Source organism: Pseudoliparis swirei, chromosome 8, assembly GCF_029220125.1.
Source record: "Pseudoliparis swirei isolate HS2019 ecotype Mariana Trench chromosome 8, NWPU_hadal_v1, whole genome shotgun sequence".
Taxonomy (NCBI): Eukaryota; Metazoa; Chordata; class Actinopteri; order Perciformes; family Liparidae; genus Pseudoliparis; species Pseudoliparis swirei.
Window position 1 is genome coordinate 18,218,175 of NC_079395.1, and position 18,567 is coordinate 18,236,741.

General features: G+C 50.8%; 1 protein-coding gene across 3 annotated transcripts; it reads right to left on the reverse strand.

Moving 5' to 3' along the window:
• Positions 1 to 332: 332 nt before the first annotated feature.
• chd8 (chromodomain helicase DNA binding protein 8) lies at positions 333 to 18,264 on the reverse strand. Of its 3 annotated transcripts, XM_056420763.1 has the most exons (40): positions 18,193 to 18,264; positions 16,179 to 16,951; positions 15,972 to 16,097; positions 15,524 to 15,817; positions 13,881 to 13,994; positions 13,261 to 13,763; positions 13,013 to 13,124; positions 12,551 to 12,754; positions 12,365 to 12,433; positions 12,214 to 12,269; positions 12,005 to 12,119; positions 11,842 to 11,925; positions 11,543 to 11,680; positions 11,322 to 11,443; positions 10,861 to 11,104; positions 10,577 to 10,753; positions 10,262 to 10,405; positions 10,057 to 10,155; positions 9,792 to 9,951; positions 9,255 to 9,465; positions 8,949 to 9,144; positions 8,612 to 8,782; positions 8,212 to 8,502; positions 7,219 to 7,439; positions 6,922 to 7,124; positions 6,647 to 6,803; positions 6,470 to 6,559; positions 6,261 to 6,364; positions 5,918 to 6,041; positions 5,654 to 5,729; positions 5,263 to 5,561; positions 4,731 to 4,963; positions 3,983 to 4,633; positions 3,792 to 3,898; positions 3,464 to 3,664; positions 3,176 to 3,271; positions 2,208 to 2,321; positions 1,952 to 2,047; positions 1,759 to 1,863; positions 333 to 1,476 (listed from the first exon to the last, which is right to left on the reverse strand). In XM_056420763.1, exons 2-40 carry the CDS (start codon positions 16,851 to 16,853, stop codon positions 1,114 to 1,116), a joined length of 7,545 nt encoding a protein of 2,514 aa, XP_056276738.1. In that variant the 5' UTR covers positions 16,854 to 16,951; positions 18,193 to 18,264; the 3' UTR covers positions 333 to 1,113. The 3 variants fall into 3 exon arrangements, with proteins under 3 accessions (XP_056276738.1, XP_056276737.1, XP_056276739.1); XM_056420762.1 differs by having other exon boundaries at positions 15,972 to 16,951; XM_056420764.1 differs by lacking the exon at positions 2,208 to 2,321 and having other exon boundaries at positions 15,972 to 16,951.
• Positions 18,265 to 18,567: the final 303 nt, after the last annotated feature.

Here is an 18,567-nt window from a genome sequence, read left to right on the forward strand (position 1 = left end):
GACGTGTAGTACCCATAGAGCCCAATAACATATCTTCACTACCTCGTTTCAGACCCATCAATAATAAATACTATTATTATTTAAAGGGATGAAACAGTGGAAATGTAATGGGCTTTTAACTCAATTCAAATAATTTTATGTAGCTCTGTTCTTATCTCGTACTACGAGGTCATGCATTGGCTAAACAATGTGTCATTACTAACATGTAGTTCATAACATGAATAATTTAAGCTCCTATGCATAAATAGGATGAAACCAAACTGGTGTACAGGGGGTAAACCTCCTTATTGCTTCGGTTTGGTGAAAGTCACAAAAATACAAACACACCTGCGTTCACTGTAGATTGCTGTTATTCATTTCACAGATACACTCAGTTCATAAAACAAGACTAGGAACTCATCGCCATCATCGTTGCACCGCAGCACATAATTGACCAGCTCTACATTGGACAACACACCCATCCTCCTAGCACTGCTTCAGTAACTAATACGCCATTTCCCCCCCCCCCTCTCAACCCCCACCCCTCCCATAGAGAGAAAACAACAACAGTTCACAGACTCGTCTGGACCCAGAAGACGCGATCAAACGAGATGTGTGGGGGGGGAGATAGTGGGATCTGGGTCCGGGCTCTGCTCAGTACACATGTCCAGTTTCATGTAGCGCTAGAGGACCAGCATTGAGGTTATTTGATAAGAAAAAGGGTATCTGTACAGCAGGGGTCCCCCTTTTGGTCATGGCTGGGAATGTCATGGGAAAGAATCGGTTCGGAGGGAAGAGGAGGGGGACGACGAGCCGTGAAGTAAGAAAGAAAGCTCAGCTTTTTGCCATTTTGTCAAGAGAAAAGGATCTGGGGGGGGAGGAAGATGAAACACACTTGTCACGATGAAGAAAAGAAAACCAACGGGTGCAAACCTGCTCCTTGAAGAAGAAGAGGAAAAATAAAGAAAAACCTATATAAAATAAATGAATAAAATAAGCCACAAAAAAAAATTAAAATAAAACACTTCATCCATAATTCGATACATAATGGGGATAAACGTAAATGACGAGGAATTACATGATTCATTGTTGAGAAGGGGACTAGGTGAGGCGTGTTCGGCAAGAGGGGTTCAGTCAATCCTCTGAGCTCGATGAGGAGTCAGAGTCCTTCTGTGCTATGATGACATCGTCCAATAGCGCCTCCTGATCCGAGCTGTCATAGTCACCCTGGGAGAGGCTGTCGCCGCCCTCCATTTTCACGTCAAAGTCCGGACTGGTGAGGAAGTGATGGGAGGTTTCTAGATCCTCCTCGTCCATCATGTAGGCTCCGTCCGACACCAGAGTCTCCTCCTCCACGCAGTCCAGGTTGGGGTCTTCGGGGATGGGCTCCGGAACGTGGTGGTGATGGTGGTGGTGGTGGTGGCGGCGCCGGCTTTTCTTCGGGATCTCCGAGTGCTCCGTCAGCAGCCGGTGGAAGAAGGTCGACGGGAGGAAGCCCTGTGAAAATATATATACACATTAAAAACGCTGGAGAAGGTTTTCCTGCTTCGCTGCTGCAGTAACTACCGTCTCATTCAACCACATTAACCGCACAGGGAGAAACCAAAAAATATATTTTTCTGCATGAGATCATCTTTCATCAAACCACCGTACACTCAGTTTGAATTAAACTTAAGCTCTACTTGACTCTGTCGGACCGTGACAGTCGCTACAGTCTGTCTGGTGGGAACGGGGAACACGCAAAGTCTTGTAATAACACGACATCTCCGATGTACGTACAGATTTCCGAACTGTTTCGGACCAGTCGGGGGATACAGCGTTATCGGGATTCTCCTCCAGGTATTCCTTCAGGTCTTGCAGCATCGGACTGAAAGCAGCTCCGACCTACCGAGGAGAAACGTTTGGATGTTAGTGTGTCGGCAAGAGATGACGCGCACAAACAAATCCACGCTCACGAAGCCGCCCGCCTCACCTTCTTCCCCGTCCTCATGTTGATGACTTTGACCTTCTCGCTGCCCGTCAGGGCTTTATCCGCCCTCCTCCTCCTCTTCCTCCTGTTCACAAGGAGCTGCGGAAAACAAGACACATTTTGTAATAAAGAAGAAACACAGTTAGGATATTTTGTTTCCTTATTACCCGGAGGCCAGGGCTTTAAATTAAAGCCAGGCAAAAATGTATGAGAAAAAACTTGAACCGTTGGTCCCGGTCCGTATCGCGTATATATATACCTCCAGCATGTCTCCCTCCACCTCATAATCTGGGTTCTCCTTTAACCAGGTGGGAGGGTCCCTGTGCCGAGGAGCACGCTCCAGTGGATCATTGAGTCCATCTGGGTCTGATAACTAAAAGAGAGACAGCCAGAACAAAGTTAAACTGGATCCAGAGCAGTTTGGTTTTTGCATCCAACTCTTCCTGAACTCGAGCCGAGCACATGGGAAGAGTAACATGGACCTGTACGGCGCTGTTCTAGTCTTCTTCAGAGCACTTTAACACGACATGTCATCAGTCACACACACACACACACACACTGATGGGAGGGGCGACCATGCATGCTTCCACCTGCTCATCAGGACTCTAACTACCCATTCACACACACACCGCTCAGCCTATGGCAGGAGATACGGTCTAGGGCAGGGGTCAGGAACCTTTTTGATTGGGAGAGCCATAAAAGCCAAATATGTTTCATTGAGAGCCATATAGTATTTTTAACGTATAATAAATTAAATATGACTGGCTGTTAATGCGACTTCTGGTGCTGCATGATGCTACGGTACGGGGGGGGGGGGGGGGCAGATGACTTTCTTTTCTCCGCCCCGGCATCGGAGCTCTGCGGCGCGCGAGACGGAGAGCCGAGAAGTGTTAACGCGACACGTAGAGACAGAAATGACATGCTGCTGTGTAGAGACAATCAATAACAGACGTTTATTTTAATAAAAGAACAAAGACGTCTTTAAGAAAAGGACCTGACATTACTGCTGCTGTAATCTGGCGCGATAGAGAAAATTACAGGGTGGTGGGCGGAGTTATTTTTTTTCCCCAACTCAAAATTGTCTGGGAGCCATATGCCGTCACCGGAAGAGCCATAGGTTCCCGACCCCTGATCTAGGGGATCGAACCACCGACCCTCTGACTGACGGACGACCCCGCTCTACCACCGAGCCAGTCGACAGTCGGGTGGAGTTTCCGACGGACGTACCTCGTGGTCCTTGCGCTTCTTGCGGCCACTGCTCTCCCCCGCCGACCCGTTGGGCATCAGTGCCTGCTTAGAGAAGGTCAGCTTCAGCCCCTCCTCCTGACGGGGGGACAGACAGAGAGGGGGCGTGATCCTCACGTCACGGCTGCACCTTGTAGCGTCCGCTTTTTAACTTCTCAGACACTTTAATGTTTTAATTCGCAAAGAATAATCAAAAATAATGTTTGTGTATATCTTCTAAAGCGCACGCCTGAGATGACATCGCTTCACTGCTCTCTACCGACGACTCACCTTGAGGAGCTTGACGGTGAACTCTCCGTCTTCTCCGTCCTCGCCGGGCTTACGCATCACCCTCATGTAGGCCATCTCGTCTGCCGCCAGCTCAGAGCTCGCGTTGAGCTGAGCCTCGGGCATGTAGCGCCGCCCTGAGGGCCACTGACCCGTCAGCATCAGCGTGCACAGGCTGTCCAGGCGGTTGATTAACACGCGGTCCTGAGGCAAAAAGAAGGGCGACCCCATGGATCAGTCGAGAGAAACACCTGGTTCGTTCCTGCAGGACAAATCCTTTGACATTGTGATGAAATGGAGACGTACGTCTTGTGAACTGCGCATTAATTACCTTGGGCCAATCCACTCGGAGGGGATCGGGAGGAGGAATGCCGTCCTGAGAGGGAGTCATGGAGAGTAAACTGTTTTCTTCATCCACGTCACACAGCTTCATGCCTGCTGCGAGGACAAAGGGAACTCAATTAGATCGGTTGATCGTCTTCTTGAAGCACTTCACTCGTGTTCCTCTAACGACCATCTTACCTCTCTCCACCTCTTCCTCACTCTCTCCGCTGTCGTCGCTGCTGCCCGAGCGCCCGGATGACGACGAGCCAGAATCAGAGTCGGAGTCGGAGTCCGACCCCTCCTCTGCTTTCCTTTCCCCCGTTTTCCCGCTCCGCCCCCTGCTCCTCTTGAGGCTCCAGCCCGGCTCTCGCGCCTTGCCGTCTTGGTGACCCAGAGGCGTACTCTGCAGGTCGGCGCCGAGTTCGCCGCCGAGCAACCGGGCATCCTCCATAGACAACTCCTCCTTCGCGCCGGGCACCTCCTCCTCGGTCTTCGGCTGGACGAGGAGCATGGTGGGCGGGGCTTCGGGCGGAGGCTGCGGGACCTGCTGGTTCAGGATGAACTCTTCCCGAGCCTGACAGAAGGTGAACTGCGGGTCCGAGTAGATGGAGAGCTCGGTGCGGCTGACGCCGTGCAGCGCGGCGCCGAGCATCAGCTGGCGGTCGTGTTCCGGGATGTTCCACCAACCGGGCAGCTCGGAGGTGGTCGGCGCCAGAGACAGACGCTCCTCCAGGGAGGGGTGGGGCAGCGCTCGCTCGCGGAGGCGCCGCAGGAGGCTGATGCGGTAGAGGGTTCGGGAGGCGCGCTCCTCGGTGATGGCGGCGACCGTCTGGGAAAGCTCCGACGCCTCTGAGCAGGATGAGACCAGAGATTTACCGGTCAGCACGTTCTGCTTTCATCAAACTGGACGGCAACATGTGAAGAGGACGAAGAACCAGGCCGTTACCTTCACCGCGGCCCGGGCGCAGGTGGCAAACTCTCCGGCACATGGCGACGAAAGAGCGGAAGTACCGACTCAGGCTCTCGTCCGTCTTTTTATCCAGACGGGCGAAAGTCCGGAAGCGGTTCCAGTCAAACTCGGGATCTCCTCCCTCGGGGAGACTTTGCTCCTTCGGGATCTTTTCCACGCCGAACGTCGACACCACGCGGTAGAAGTCACACTCCTCCCTCCGTGTCCACCTGGACGGGAAGGGAAGTGAAGGAAATGAGGAAAATAAATATCTACGGAATATCAAAAACAGTCATATCCCTAAAGATGACGTTTTAGGTCTGATATTTGCATGCCAAGTTATCGACATAACCTAAAACAAAAGGTTTTGAAAATGAAGTGTGTGAAGAATTGATGGCCTTTGTCACACCTCAAGATATAAGTAAATGGTTTTAAGTGCGACTGAAGGTAAACATCACCGTCTGTGTAAACATGGCAACGTATAACCTTCATTTTCCAGAGAAGAGAGGACGACGTAACCGCAGTGTACCTCTGCTGGCGCTCCTGCCGCGCAATCTCCTTCAGCTTGCTGGCCTGTTCGCACCGCCTGCGCCGGCGGTCGCCCTTCGCCTCCGCCTCCAGCTTCAGCTGCTCCTGCCTGTAGCTGCGCTGGTACGCCGTAATCAGGCGCCGCAAGCGCGCCGTGAGTGACGAGCTGGAGGGCCAATCGCACGCGCCGCTGTGGCTGGAGAAGCTTTCCGTGATCACCGGGCCCCACACCTCCTCGCTGGAGAAGCTTTCGATCACACGGGGGCCCCCTTTCCTCTCATCGTGTTTCATGGAATCAGCCTGGAAGGCGGAAAGAGGTCAAACGGGGTCAACGCGTTGTTCATCGCTGCCGCAGACGGGACGGCTTCGAGGCGACGGCTCAGGATTCGTACCTCATCGAAAAGATCTTTGGCGTGTCTCGATGCGGGCTTGAACTCCGGGTCCTCCGAGTACTTATCATAATCAGGACTACACAATACAAACAAAGAGCACCGTTAAGCAGCGTGTCTACGGGAATCCGACTTGGAAAACATTTCATTGAGTTCATTCTCAGAGATTGAACACGAACAACTGTGGAAACTCCCAGTTCACTTGTACGGCGGCCGTACATCTTCAGGCAAAAGCATTTCAATTGGCCGACAGCCGAGACAACTCACTCGTCTCCCATCTCGGCATCACCGGTGTGCTGCTCCGCATCGATGGCCTTGTCATCGGGCCGACCGGCTCTCTCCAGGAAGCAGAGGCAGGGGTCAGCACGCATCGTGGTGTACATCTCGTAACCTGGTCGCACAAGGAAAGAGTCGCGGCACAACGTTTAATAAAAAGCGCCAGAACGGAGGCAACGGCAGCCGAGTGACACGTCACAATAATGGTGACCGAGGACAACGACGTTACCCGGGTTTCACACTCAGCGGTTGCAGTCTTGAAAAGCGAGGGGTGTGTGTGTGTGTGGGGGGGGGGGGTAGTAGTCCCTTGAAGATGGCACCAGAGAAAACCCACCATGTTTGTATACGCCAGCGAGCAGCGAGCAGTCCGCCTCAGTATCCCACCATCTTGCAGGGACCTCCTGCTGCTCCATCTCAGGCATCCAGATAGCGACGTCCCTGAGAACAAATACATTAATGCATGGCGTACTGGGTGTGAGTGGGTCACAGGGAACTTCCGTAATTGAGCCTGTGTGTGTGTGTGTGTGTGTCAGCATCAGATACCTGCTGACGGCCCCTTTCAGGACAGCTTCTGCATGTTCGCCGATCACCTCCTGTTTCAGGTAGTAGAGCATGCGCACCCTCAGCAACACCCTGCGGCAGGAGAGGAGAGGTTTGTGTGAACACAATGTCTTCATGCGTTTGCGTACACACACACACACACAATTGAGCTACACTGACTTGTTGCACTGGTGCTTGAGGTGCTTGCGGTAGCTCTCGTCCAGGAGCAGCGTGTCCGGGTTGTACTTGCGGATCCACTCCACCTTCTGGACGTCAAACGTGCTCTGGGTCTTTACCCTCTTCCCCTTCCTGCCTCTCGGCACCGGGATAGACAGACCTGGGGAGAGCGCAACGTTGGAGAGTTCATTTCAACTGACAGGAAAAGGGTCACCAGCAATGCCCATATGAGAGACAACACACTGATGCATCCACTTTATTCCGCGTGGCGCTCCTACCAGAGTGGTTCAGTAGTGTTTGCGGCTCGCGGCCGTTCTCCGGCGGCGTGATGAGCTCCCAGATGAAACTTTTGATGTTCTCGTCTCCGCGATAGTGGAGCAGACAGAAGACCAGGATGACTCGGCAAATCGTCTCCACGTCGCGCTCGCTCAGACGGCGCTTACATCTGGCGTGGGACAAGATGTCCCTCCAGCGTCCCCAGCTGGAGAGGAAGAAGAAAACGGGCATTTGAGTGAGAACACGCGACAGAGGTCGCGAGCGTGGAACGAGATAACTGAGCAGCAAAGTCTAAGCACCCGTAGACGAGCAGGTGCTTCTCCACCCGGAAACAGTCGGTGCGGCCGTAACCTCCCCCGCTGTGGCGCTCGGTGCGCCGCGCGGAACGCGACTGTCTGGAGTTGGCGGGTGGATACTCGTCGTCGGTTTCCGCATCGGACAGGTCTCCACCTTCACCCCGTAGAGTGGAGTACTGGCGGGTCTGCTTGCGGACTCTGGGAGTGTCGATCACAAGAGTGTTCTGTGGAGGACAACGTCACTTTAAGACAACTACATATTACCCTGAGCATGTAATGCGTGGTAGCCTTCACACAGGGCTCAGACACATGCCGACCAGTGCACTTACAGGACTTTAAACCGAATTTCCATGACCAAAACAATGTGAAATTTCGGTGTCTCCATGAAAAAGTGAGAAAATGTAAACTAACAATGGAATTCCAAAGCATACAGTAGATACACGGCGTAAATTAAGTTGTGAATATAAGAGATTTCCAAAACTTTAGGGATTACATTTATTTCAATGACTTTTCCGAGCCTGGAAATAACCATTTTAAAATTCCATGACCTTCTGAACCCCGTTAATACAAGAACGCAACTACATACAGGGTTCTTACAGATTTTGACCAATGGATTTCCGTGACTTTTCCATGACTTAACCAAATTTCCATGACCAAAATGAAATCTCGGTATAAACATGAAAAATTTAGAAAATGTTGCGTATTGAGAGCGTACGCCGGCTTATAGTTTGAGCGTCTTTCTTTAAAAAACATATTAATTATTTCAAACTCGGCGTAAATGAACATGTGATTATAACACATTTCCATGACTTCTCCAAAACTTTTATGATTTAAGTTTGTTCCATGACTTTTCCAGGCCTGGAAATGACCATTTTAAAATGTCAGGACTTTTCCAGGTTTTCCATGACCGTACGAACCCTGTACATAATACATTAGTGAATACATCCAGTGTTTACCATGCTGTGGCAGTAGGACTTTAAAAAACCCCGCGCTCACCTTCCGGTTCATGGTCTCTATGTCGATGTCGGCTTTCTTGGCCCACTTCTGCCAGAACTCGGGGTCGTCGAGGGCGATGTCGTTGCGGTTCTCCGAGGCCACGAAGCTGGCCTTGGAGAACGTGGAGCCTTTGCGCTCGCTCTCGACGGTGACGGTGGTGGCTCTTCGCTGGAGGATCTGGTCTATGTCCTCCTCGCAGAAGCGATTGCCCTCGTCGTTTTCGTCCATGATGGCGGCGTAGGCGCCCTTTCTGAGCAGGTCCTCGATCTCCTTCTTGGTGAACTGCTGCACCTGCGTAAGGTCGCACAGGTGTCATTTACACAAGCGACCCAAACTGGTTTAAGCTAAAGCAAAGATTTAAACAGAATATTAAAGATTCAACATATCTGACATATCTTACCCCATTGGCGTTGCCTTCTTTGTTGCCACTCATACTCTGCAGCACGGCCCGGTCCAGGCCGAGCTTCAGGCTCGCCTTGTCCAGCATCTCCCTCTCGTAGGAGTTCCTCGTGATCAGACGGTACACCTTGACCGCCTTAGACTGACCAATACGATGACACCGCGCTTGGGCCTGATAGAAAAGAATAAAAGGATCAAAAGTGCATCACATGCAGCTGCTGACTCAAACAATTTTAAAAACACACGCAAGAGAAGCAAAGAAATTAATCTAACGATTAGTTGTTGCAGTCTCCTTGAACTCTCTTTACACCAGAAAGAAGAACAAGACAATCTGGTACCTGCAGGTCATTTTGAGGGTTCCAGTCAGAGTCAAATATAACACAGGTGTCGGCAGCAGTGAGGTTAATACCCAGGCCGCCGGCGCGGGTACACAGCAGGAAGACGAAGCGGTCCGAGTCCGGCTTGCTGAAGCGGTCGATGGCAGCTTGACGTAAGTTCCCGCGCACTCTGCCATCGATACGCTCATAAAGGTATCTATTAAAACAACGTCAACACATCACACAAGTACTCCTAATACGTGACCAGTCATCACAATATTTACTAATACAAAAGAAAACTCAAGAAAGCACACTTGGCCTTTCTACCTCTTGTTGATGAGGTAGTCCTCCAGGATATCCAAGCAGCGCACCATCTGGGAGAAGATGAGCACCTTGTGGCCGCCGGCCTTGAGGCGAGGCAGCAGCTTGTCCAGTAGCACCAGCTTGCCGGCCGACCGAATCAGGGCCTGCAAGTGGAAGTCGTGCGCCATGGGGTCATAGACCTGTCGTAGCTCAGCTATGATCTTCTCCTCCGCGCCTGGACGAAAGGAGGAAACATCGTGTTACGCCAACAGATGCAGCTCAGACCGCTTGTTGACAGCTTTGGATTTAATACATGCCTCATCTGTAAAAATGGCAACAAATACATACAAATATATATACACATATATATATACACATATACATACACACACACACACATACATATGTATATATACACACACACTAAGATGAATCGTGTTTTTCAGTATGGCACAAGTTAGGTCAGTTATTCTTTTAAATAGATACGTTTCAGGCTGAATATAACAAACATGCATGCAGCGAATATTGAGCCAATATGGAGTGAATATTCTGATGCACTACCGTTGATGAGGTAGGGGTGGTTGCAGCACTTGCGTAGCTCCATCATAGTGTTGAGTAGGTTGGGGACATTGCTGTTACTGTTTACCCCTAAACTGAGGAAAGTGAAGTTCCTCTCCAGGATGGCCCGGTAGTACTTCTTCTGGACATCCGTCAACTCGACCTGAGAGTAGAACGCAGCCGAGGAATCAAACCGTGAAACCTTATTGGTGCCGTTCGGGTCACCTCGCAAGAGTTTACATTCAATGTGTTCACGATGTCCACAAACCTCGATGATGGTCTCCTGTTTGGGTGCCAAGTTCTTCTCAACATCCTCTTTGAGCCTTCGCAGCATCATCGGCTTCAAGATGGCCTGCAGCTTTTGAACCTGTGGGCCCACGGACAACAGAGGAGTTGCTCAGTGACTGCTACACAATGTGCAGACGCACAAGACCAGAGAACATTATATGTGAATATGATTGTATATGTCACACCTGTTCCTCTGTTTTGAGGTCTCCAAAGTCCCTGAGGAATTCAGTCTCAGAAGCGAACTGAGCCGGCTCCAAGAAGTGAAGCAGGCTGAAGAGTTCCTCCACAGTATTCTGGAGAGGAGTGCCGGTCAACAACACCTTGTGTTCCTGGGAGAACGCACAAGAACAGAACACCATGATAAGAAGACGAATGGAGAAGGACAGGGAGAGGCAGGCAGGGAGCAACATCAAGTAGGACCGACTATTCAAGCGGAGGGGGAATGAAAGAGAAATGACCAGCATCCCGTTGGCCGTGTTCCAACATCCACATCCACTCACCACATCCAGCGCCTTCAAGCTGTCCAACAGCTTGCAGTTTCGATTCTTGAGGCGGTGAGCCTCATCGATGATGACACAGCGCCAGGAGATCTCCCTCAGCTCCGGGCAGTCGGACAGCACCATCTCAAATGTTGTGATGAGGGCGTCAAACTTGTACGCGCCGGGGATCAAGTGCTCCTGCGGACAGAACGGACACGTCTTCATTCGACATGTTCGGCGTCGGTAAAAAAATAAATTAAAAAAAGGCCGCCGCCGACAACAAACGTCGCGATCAATAGCTCCACCTTGTCGTCCTTGAAGTACATCTCGTACTGCTGGATCATCTGTCGGCTGGCCAGGCTGCCGTGGTACACGATGGCGTTCATGTCGGTCCACATGGCGAACTCCCTTTCCCAGTTGGTGATGGTGGAGAGGGGCGCGATGACCAGGAAGGGGCCCTGGACGCCAGCGACGTACTGCTCGGACAGCAGCGTGATGGACTGGATGGTCTTCCCCAGACCCATCTCATCCGCCAGGATGCAGTTCTGCCTGCGGGACGCGAAGCGGAGGAACGGTGAATCCCGTGGGCTTCATCAACGAGTAATGTACCAATTTTGTCAGAATATAGACGACAATGCCTTCTCCGTGCCACGCTGTACGGCAGTCCCGATCCTGAAGTGGCGACTGCTCCCAATTGAATAGCGCCGCCAATCCAGTTTGATGTGCTGAAGGCGGCGCCCGGAGGAGGAGGGCGTGTGGTCAATACCTGTTGTACCAGTTGAAGAGCAGCCAGTTGACTCCTTCCAGCTGGTACTCTCGGAGCGTGTTGCCATGCTTGTACTCTGTCGTCTCCTCCAACTTCTTCCATGCGCTGGCAGGCGGCCGTGGCTGAGGACAGAGGGGGAGAAATCAAAAATGGCATGAAGAGACAAGAACAAGGACTTTATACGACAGTCGCGCCTCTCTGGCGTCAAGCCGGCGGCTCACCGTTCTCTTCAGGCGAGGTTGCCGGTTTTGGATTTTGCTAAATTCCTCGACCTTGCCCTCGTCCACGTCCTCCTTCAGCTCCCAGGTGGCGTCCTCGTAAGGCAGAGAGGACCACTTCACCAAGTAGTAGATAACAGGCTGGAGGGGGGAGAGAGGGGGAGAGAGAGAGAGAGAGAACGTTTTAAACTATTGCAAATATGCCAAACCCTAAAAGAAGAAACGGGATCCGTAACAAACGCCAAGAGAGGAACGCTGAGCTCTTTAGTCCAGTGACGCCGCTCCGAGGACTCGTTTCTCACCTCGCCGTTGTCCTTGTCCACACTGTGGGACACGTCCAGGATCCTGTCCGCCTCGATATAGTCTGGGTTGAAAGCCTCCTCGTCCTGAACAGAACCACCGGGTCAGACGCGGCACAGACAGTTACGTCTCCACACCAGAGAATCCAGGACCCGCTCCACTCACCTCCTGGAGATGCCTCATCTGTGCGTGCTTGGTCTTGAACCTCTTGATCTTTTGATGGATCCTCTTATCCTTCTCCAGCTGACTCAAGCTGGCCCACTCGCAGTGCAGGTACGAACTGAGGAGCAAAGAGATCCACTCGTGTAAATTATACGGAAGAGGAATAAAAACAGCCCGGCCACCGTTAATCATAGAGAGGAGTCACAACTTACTAGTTCTTGTATTTCACAAAGAATTCCTCGACAGTGGTGTACTGGCCCATGGACACCTTGAAGACAAATGGAGGATTTGGGATTTTTAATCACTCATAAATGAATTAATAAAGTAAATTGTACTAGAATGACATAAATGGAACAAACATACTTCTTTCTTCGTCAACCGCATAGACAGAATTTTGTCTACGATGGCAGCATCTTCCTCACTTGGGTTTTCCTGTGATGAAGAAGAATAATAAAGTCATACACTGAAGACAAACCCACTGCGTCTCTTCATGACAATCCTTTCAATCTCCCCAAACAAATGCATTCGTTCCGGTACATTTAAACTCACCACAAAGAACTGCATGCTGGGCTGTCCGTCAACATCCAGCTCCAGCTCCTGTTTGAGCTGCGCCGCCGTGCCGCCGCTGATGGAGGCCACGGCCGCCGCCGTCGTCATGACGTCTACATCTTCCTGCTCGTCCTCGTCGTCCGTGATCTTGATATCCAGGTCCTCGGTGTACTTCTTCCTCTTCACCACGCGATTGGAGCGCCTCTGCTGGCCAGAAGACGGGCGGAACATTCAGTGCGGTTTTTAAAAATAAAGAGAAAGACGAAAAAAAAAAGAGAAGACCCGCCAAAACAAAACATCGACTCAGAGAAAAAAAAAGCAGACGTGCGCCAGTCAACCCCGTTTTAGCCGACTCGGCGTCAACAATTACAGTCCATGTTGGCAGTCTGAGCGCCATCTTTCTAATGTAATTTCCGAAAAAGTGCACCGGTCTCATTTATGCGATCATGGAAACGTCCGTACCGTAATCAAGTCGTCGTCCAGCACGGCGGGCGAGGTCGGGCTCAACTCCCCGTCAGAGTGGTCTGAAGACGCATTGCGCTTCCTTTTCTTTGCTCCCACTAGAGTGATAGTGCTGCGGGGCGGAGGAGAGGGAGGACAGGTGGACAGTTATGAGGAACCGTTTTCTACAACGCTTCATTTCCTCAAAAATAGAGAAATACATTCAATTCAAATGATTCCCCTTCACACACACACACACTATAACTCACTTTGTCTTGGTCTTGCTTTTGCTCTTGTTCCCAGACCCGGGGACGACGGTGCCTCCAGACGCTCCGGTTCCTCCTCCCGGCGTCTTCACTTTGCCTTTTTTCTCGGCCCCACCGGCATTTTTGGGAGTCGCTCCTCCGGCTGCGGGGTTTTTCTTTTTACTTCCTCCTCCGCCAGACTTTTTCTTCGCCGTGGACACCACGGTCACAATGCCCCCCAATTCTGGGGAGGTGTGCGTGGCCGGAAGCTCGTCCTGGTTCAGGACTCTGGGCAAGTTCTTCTCGCCGCGCGCTTTGGCCCGCGCGATCGCTTCGGCCACGATGCGGTTGGCTTTCTCCTGCTTGCAGAGGATCTCCACTCGGCGCACGGAGGCCGGCTCGCCGGGGGCCTTGGTGATGCGGATGGCCTGGGACTGAGTTGTGGTCGTGATGGAGGGGCCCGCGGCCGACGTGTTGATGACCTTCACCACGGAGACCGTGCCGCCGACCGAGGATGCCGAGCTCGTCTGCGTGAAGGAGAACGTGAGAGCGTTCCATCACACCGGTCTCGTGTCTAACCCACTTTATATCAGTATGCGTGTATATAACAAGAAGGAAATGCCGATGCACATCTGGAGGTCTACCTGTGACTGCAGAAGCATTTTGATTGGCACCGCAACTCTCTGTCCTCCTTGGCCCTGCGTGATCTGCAACACCTGAGCGCTGCCAGTGTTTCCAGTTCCTGAGACCAGCTGGTACTGGAAGGGCGAGAGAACAGACACACGGATGTAAAAGATGTAAAGTCACAGTCCACTTTAAGAAATAACCAAAAGGATATAGATTCTAAAACCTGGGAAACAAAGAGCCAATATTAGATGCAAGTGACAATATATGATCTGAGAAGTTGGCAGGATTTGAAAGAACTTAAAATTACATTGTGTAAAATCTGTCTGGCGTCTTATTTACTGAGATAAGAGCTGAATCAATTTCATCTCTTTACTCTATTGGGGTTTCGGTCATGAGGTTTTTTCGGTTTACAAGTTGTAAAAGACGCCTTTGACTCGGCTGACGGTTCCTACTGCCTCGAACCTTTGAGCCAAGCTGGGCTAAACATATCCTGAACATACGTCTGATCTGAATGAGCAGATGAAATCACGACCGATCCCTTTAATACCGAACTCGTCGGCAAAGACTTTTGTATGTTAAAAAAAGTCCTGTATATAGATTTCCCCAAGAGTTCCAGGAAATGAATGATGCAGATGTGTTCCATACATATCTGAAATCCCCTACAATAGCAATCAAACAATTTTAATGTCTCAATTAGGACATTTTTCAAAGTAAGTCATAAATTTTAAAGAAATGTCATTTTTTAAATGTTTGAGGTGCTTTATATATGTATTTCCTCATAGTCCTAGGCAATAATGCTACACAATAAATAGAATGCTTCAATCGACACCGTGATCGGTGATCGGTATTATCGGATCGGCAGATACTGATTTCAGTGATCGGTGATCGGCACCAAAAAACCTGATCGGTGCATCTCTAGTTATTATGTGGAAATGATGTGGTACATTGTTGTGAGGGGATGTAACAAAACTGCCACATTGCATTCAGTCTTATAATCAAACAAAGAACTCTGCTCAAAATCCTTCCTTTTCTTTATCTCCATTGGTGTTAGAGCCCGTGGCCACTCCGCTGTGTCAGATATTCACTGGCTACAGTGTGCCGACACTCTCAAAACAACCAATGTCCTTACATGGCAAATAAAAGCAGCGAGCGCCAACATTTAACCGTTAATGATACTTTTCAGTGGCGCCAATGTGGGAATATTCATCATTTGGCCTGCACAAAGATACCCATTGTTCCTTTGCGGTGTACTGTAACAGCACATGCAATATTAAGTGTGACCGTCGAAAACGAGCAGAAACAACAACTGTAGTCGAACGCTAATGTTGGCGGGCTCAAACGCCGGTCACACGGAGCCGTGCTCGCGTGTCACTGGGGTCACGATTACAAATGTACACCTTTTCAAAAGAATTGACTCCTGGGTCAAGGTCGCCTGCAGGTAGACAGACGTTTACATCGAGTGTATTGAGAATTTAAATTCCTATTATTGGAGTCAAATTCAAGATCTCCCACACACTCTTCCAAAGGCATCGATAGGAAACGAGCAGCTTGCATGGAGACGGCACTCCACGCGATCACAGGGGAGAACGCCGGACAACGAGAGAATAGAAAACAACACGGGTACTGGGGGGGAAAACACGATTGCACTTTGGTTTCTCACCTTAATTCCTCCTTGTTGGTTGGGCTGCTGCTGGACCTGCAGCTGAATTGTGAGGACTTTGGGCTGCCCTCCGGCCTGGCCTGCAGCCCGAGCCTGGGTCAGGGCTGCTAGCTGGCTCCCCTGGATAACCAGCTTACCTCCCGGGAGCTGCCCCAGCACCAGTCGAGCTGGGATCTGCTGCTGGCCCCCTTGAATCTGCGTGACTTGTGTCAATTGTTGATGCGTTTGACCCGCAGCGGAGCCCGCCTGGGAAGACTGCTGGAGCACCAGGGTGATGCGCTTTGGCTCGCCACCCTACAATCAGATACACGGAAGGAGGCTCATTACGACAAAAAGACTAAACACACAGCTCGGATCAGTGCTGGATTCAGGCGTCACCTACTGGGGTGCCGCGGTCAGGGTGACACCCTGTGGTCTGCCGAGCTGTCGCAGAAGAGGTGATGCTTACCTGCGTTTGGCCCTGCATGGCCGGCTGGAGCTGCACCTGACCGTGGGTCTGGATTTGGACTTGATTCTGGCCTCGAGCTATCTGTGCTTGGGAAGGAATCTGCAACTGAATGGTCTGGCCTTGCGTCTGGGGAATAGAGGTCAGTATCATTTGTTTCACTGGCCCGTTGGGATACTGCACCAGCCTCTGTACCCCAGGAGCACCCACCTTGACTTGAGCATGTCCCAGGCTGGCCTGATTCAAGACCGTTCCCCCCTGCAGTATGGACATGCCGGGCTTAAGAGGAGTGCCAGACAACACGCGGATGACCTTTCCACCTGTGGCTCCTGAAATAGTCTGCAGCACCTGGGCTTGACCCTGGGGACCTTTGAGGATGACAATTTTGCCCCCGGCCTGTTGTGTGATGGCAGCTAACTGCTGTGCTGTGAGCTGATGAGTTATCTGTGTGATCTGCTGCGTGGTGGCGGCGGTGGTGGTGATCGGGGAGCTGGAAACGGTCATAGGTGAGCTCAGCAGGACAGTGCTACTTGTGGGTATGGTGGTCTGGACCTGGATCTGAGGTAAGGTATCAACTGGTGCGGGAACAGAGACGCCAGTGGGAGCCGCAGCTACGGAAACAGTCTGAGCGGTCGCCACCGGCGCCAGCTGCTGCGTGGACAGCTGAAGAAGGGCAGGCTCCGGGATGGCCGGAGCCGCGACAGAAAGACCCAGGTCTGCGTCGACCGTGAGCTCAGACTCGATCAGCGGGTCCACTTGGCCCAACGCCAGCTTAAGGGCCTCCTCCACGGGGTCCGAGGAGCCGTGCGAGAAGGAGTCGTCCGGCAGGGCGTCCAGGTTGAACAGCGGCGTGTCCTCGAAGAGGTCCATGATGGGGTCCGCCATCTTGCCCACCCCACACAGGGAGATGGGCGCAGAGTTCAAAAGACTCTGAGGCGGAAGCTAAGAAGTTGCGGGCCGCTTCTCAACGTTCAAGTAAACAGCTGGTGAAAGAAGGAGAAACACGACTTCAGCATGACTCAAACGAACGCGAGGATGATGGCGCAGCTCAAATCTGTCAAGACAACTGAAATGTGTTGCGTCATCAATGGTTGGCAAGCGTGTGTTTGATTGCACGGCAAAAAGAAATCCTGGAAGGTTTTGGTTCTGGGTTTTTTTTTTTAAGCTCCAATTTTGTTTCCATGTTTCTTTGATGCCCATCAACACAAACACACACGTTTAGTTAATAATGCAGTCTTTACTGAACCCCAGGCCACTTTCTTAAGCCCATTACAGCTTTATGTATTTAAGAGACAAAATTCATGGTTGGTGATTTACAAAAAAAAATTCATGCGTAATATTTTTATTATTGTGTTTATTTATGGCCCTTATTGGCTATATGCATGGTTACTTTGTTTTGCATTCTTACTTTTGATGGTTGTTTTTATGTAAAAATAACTAAATAAAATATTAAAGTATAAAAAAAGAAGAGCTGGGACTGAAACGACCACGTTCACTCACTGAGAGTCAATTACATCACTCGAACATTTAAAAAAAAACATTTTGGAAATAAAACGTGTTTTCTTTCTTTCAATGACGCATAAATGCCCCAGTAAATAAAACAAAAGCAAAGATATTGCATCAATAAAAGACATATTTTTTTTGAAAACACCACAACTCTTTGCCACCTCGCCCAGAAACAAAACGCGTTTAAAGTTATATGTTTTAGCTAAACAAATACACAAATAGAGGCTTCTTCCCAGGTGATGTGCAACGGCGTGCTACCTGGGGGACATCCCGTGGATAAAAGCAGTCGGTGGAGGAGTCAGGCGAGGAGGGGACTGACGTCGGAGGCAGGATGCTCTCCTCTCCTCTAACCCTCGGCTAGCATTAGCTCGTCCCGCGACTAAGATCTGCCTCTTACAAAAGCGTGCGTGGCACCGACAGCATCTTCGACTCCAACAGGGACGAGATGAGTCTTATGTCGGTAAACCTTTCCCCCCACCTTCTCTGTCATCTGCTACCAGCCACTCGGTCCACCGGACTCCTTCAATCTCGTCAACAAACCGGACCAAACCAAAGCAACGTGCCATAATAACCATTGCTCGACAACGTTCAGACACGGGTTAGGCCGCAATATTGTTTCGCTTGGTCCGCGTCTAATTTTCGGCAAAAATACATGAAAATAACCGTGGTATCCACTAACCCAACTCTCCCAGTAATGATTTCAGGGTGCTAAATTTACCTTTGAATCGACACACATGGCTTTCTCCGTCTCACAACACTGTACGATTACAGGAAACGGCCAGGGAAGAGCAGGAACTAACATTCTTGCCAGAGAAAGCGTAGAATGCGTGCCCCTCGTCTGCCTTCGAGCGGTGATTGGTCCGTTTTCTCCCGAGCCGGCAGCACGCGGCTCTCTCGTTGGCTGCGGGAGCGACCCGTCACTTTTAAGGCCGCTCCTGGGCGGGATGAGAGGCATAGTTCGGTTGAAAAGACAATAAATGCGGCCTAGTGGAATCATTTGACTAAGGGATCTCCAACGTTGCCGTTTTAACGGACATAGATGCTCACATGAGAAAGCGGAGGCGCTTTAGAGCTCACCGCGGACAGATAGACG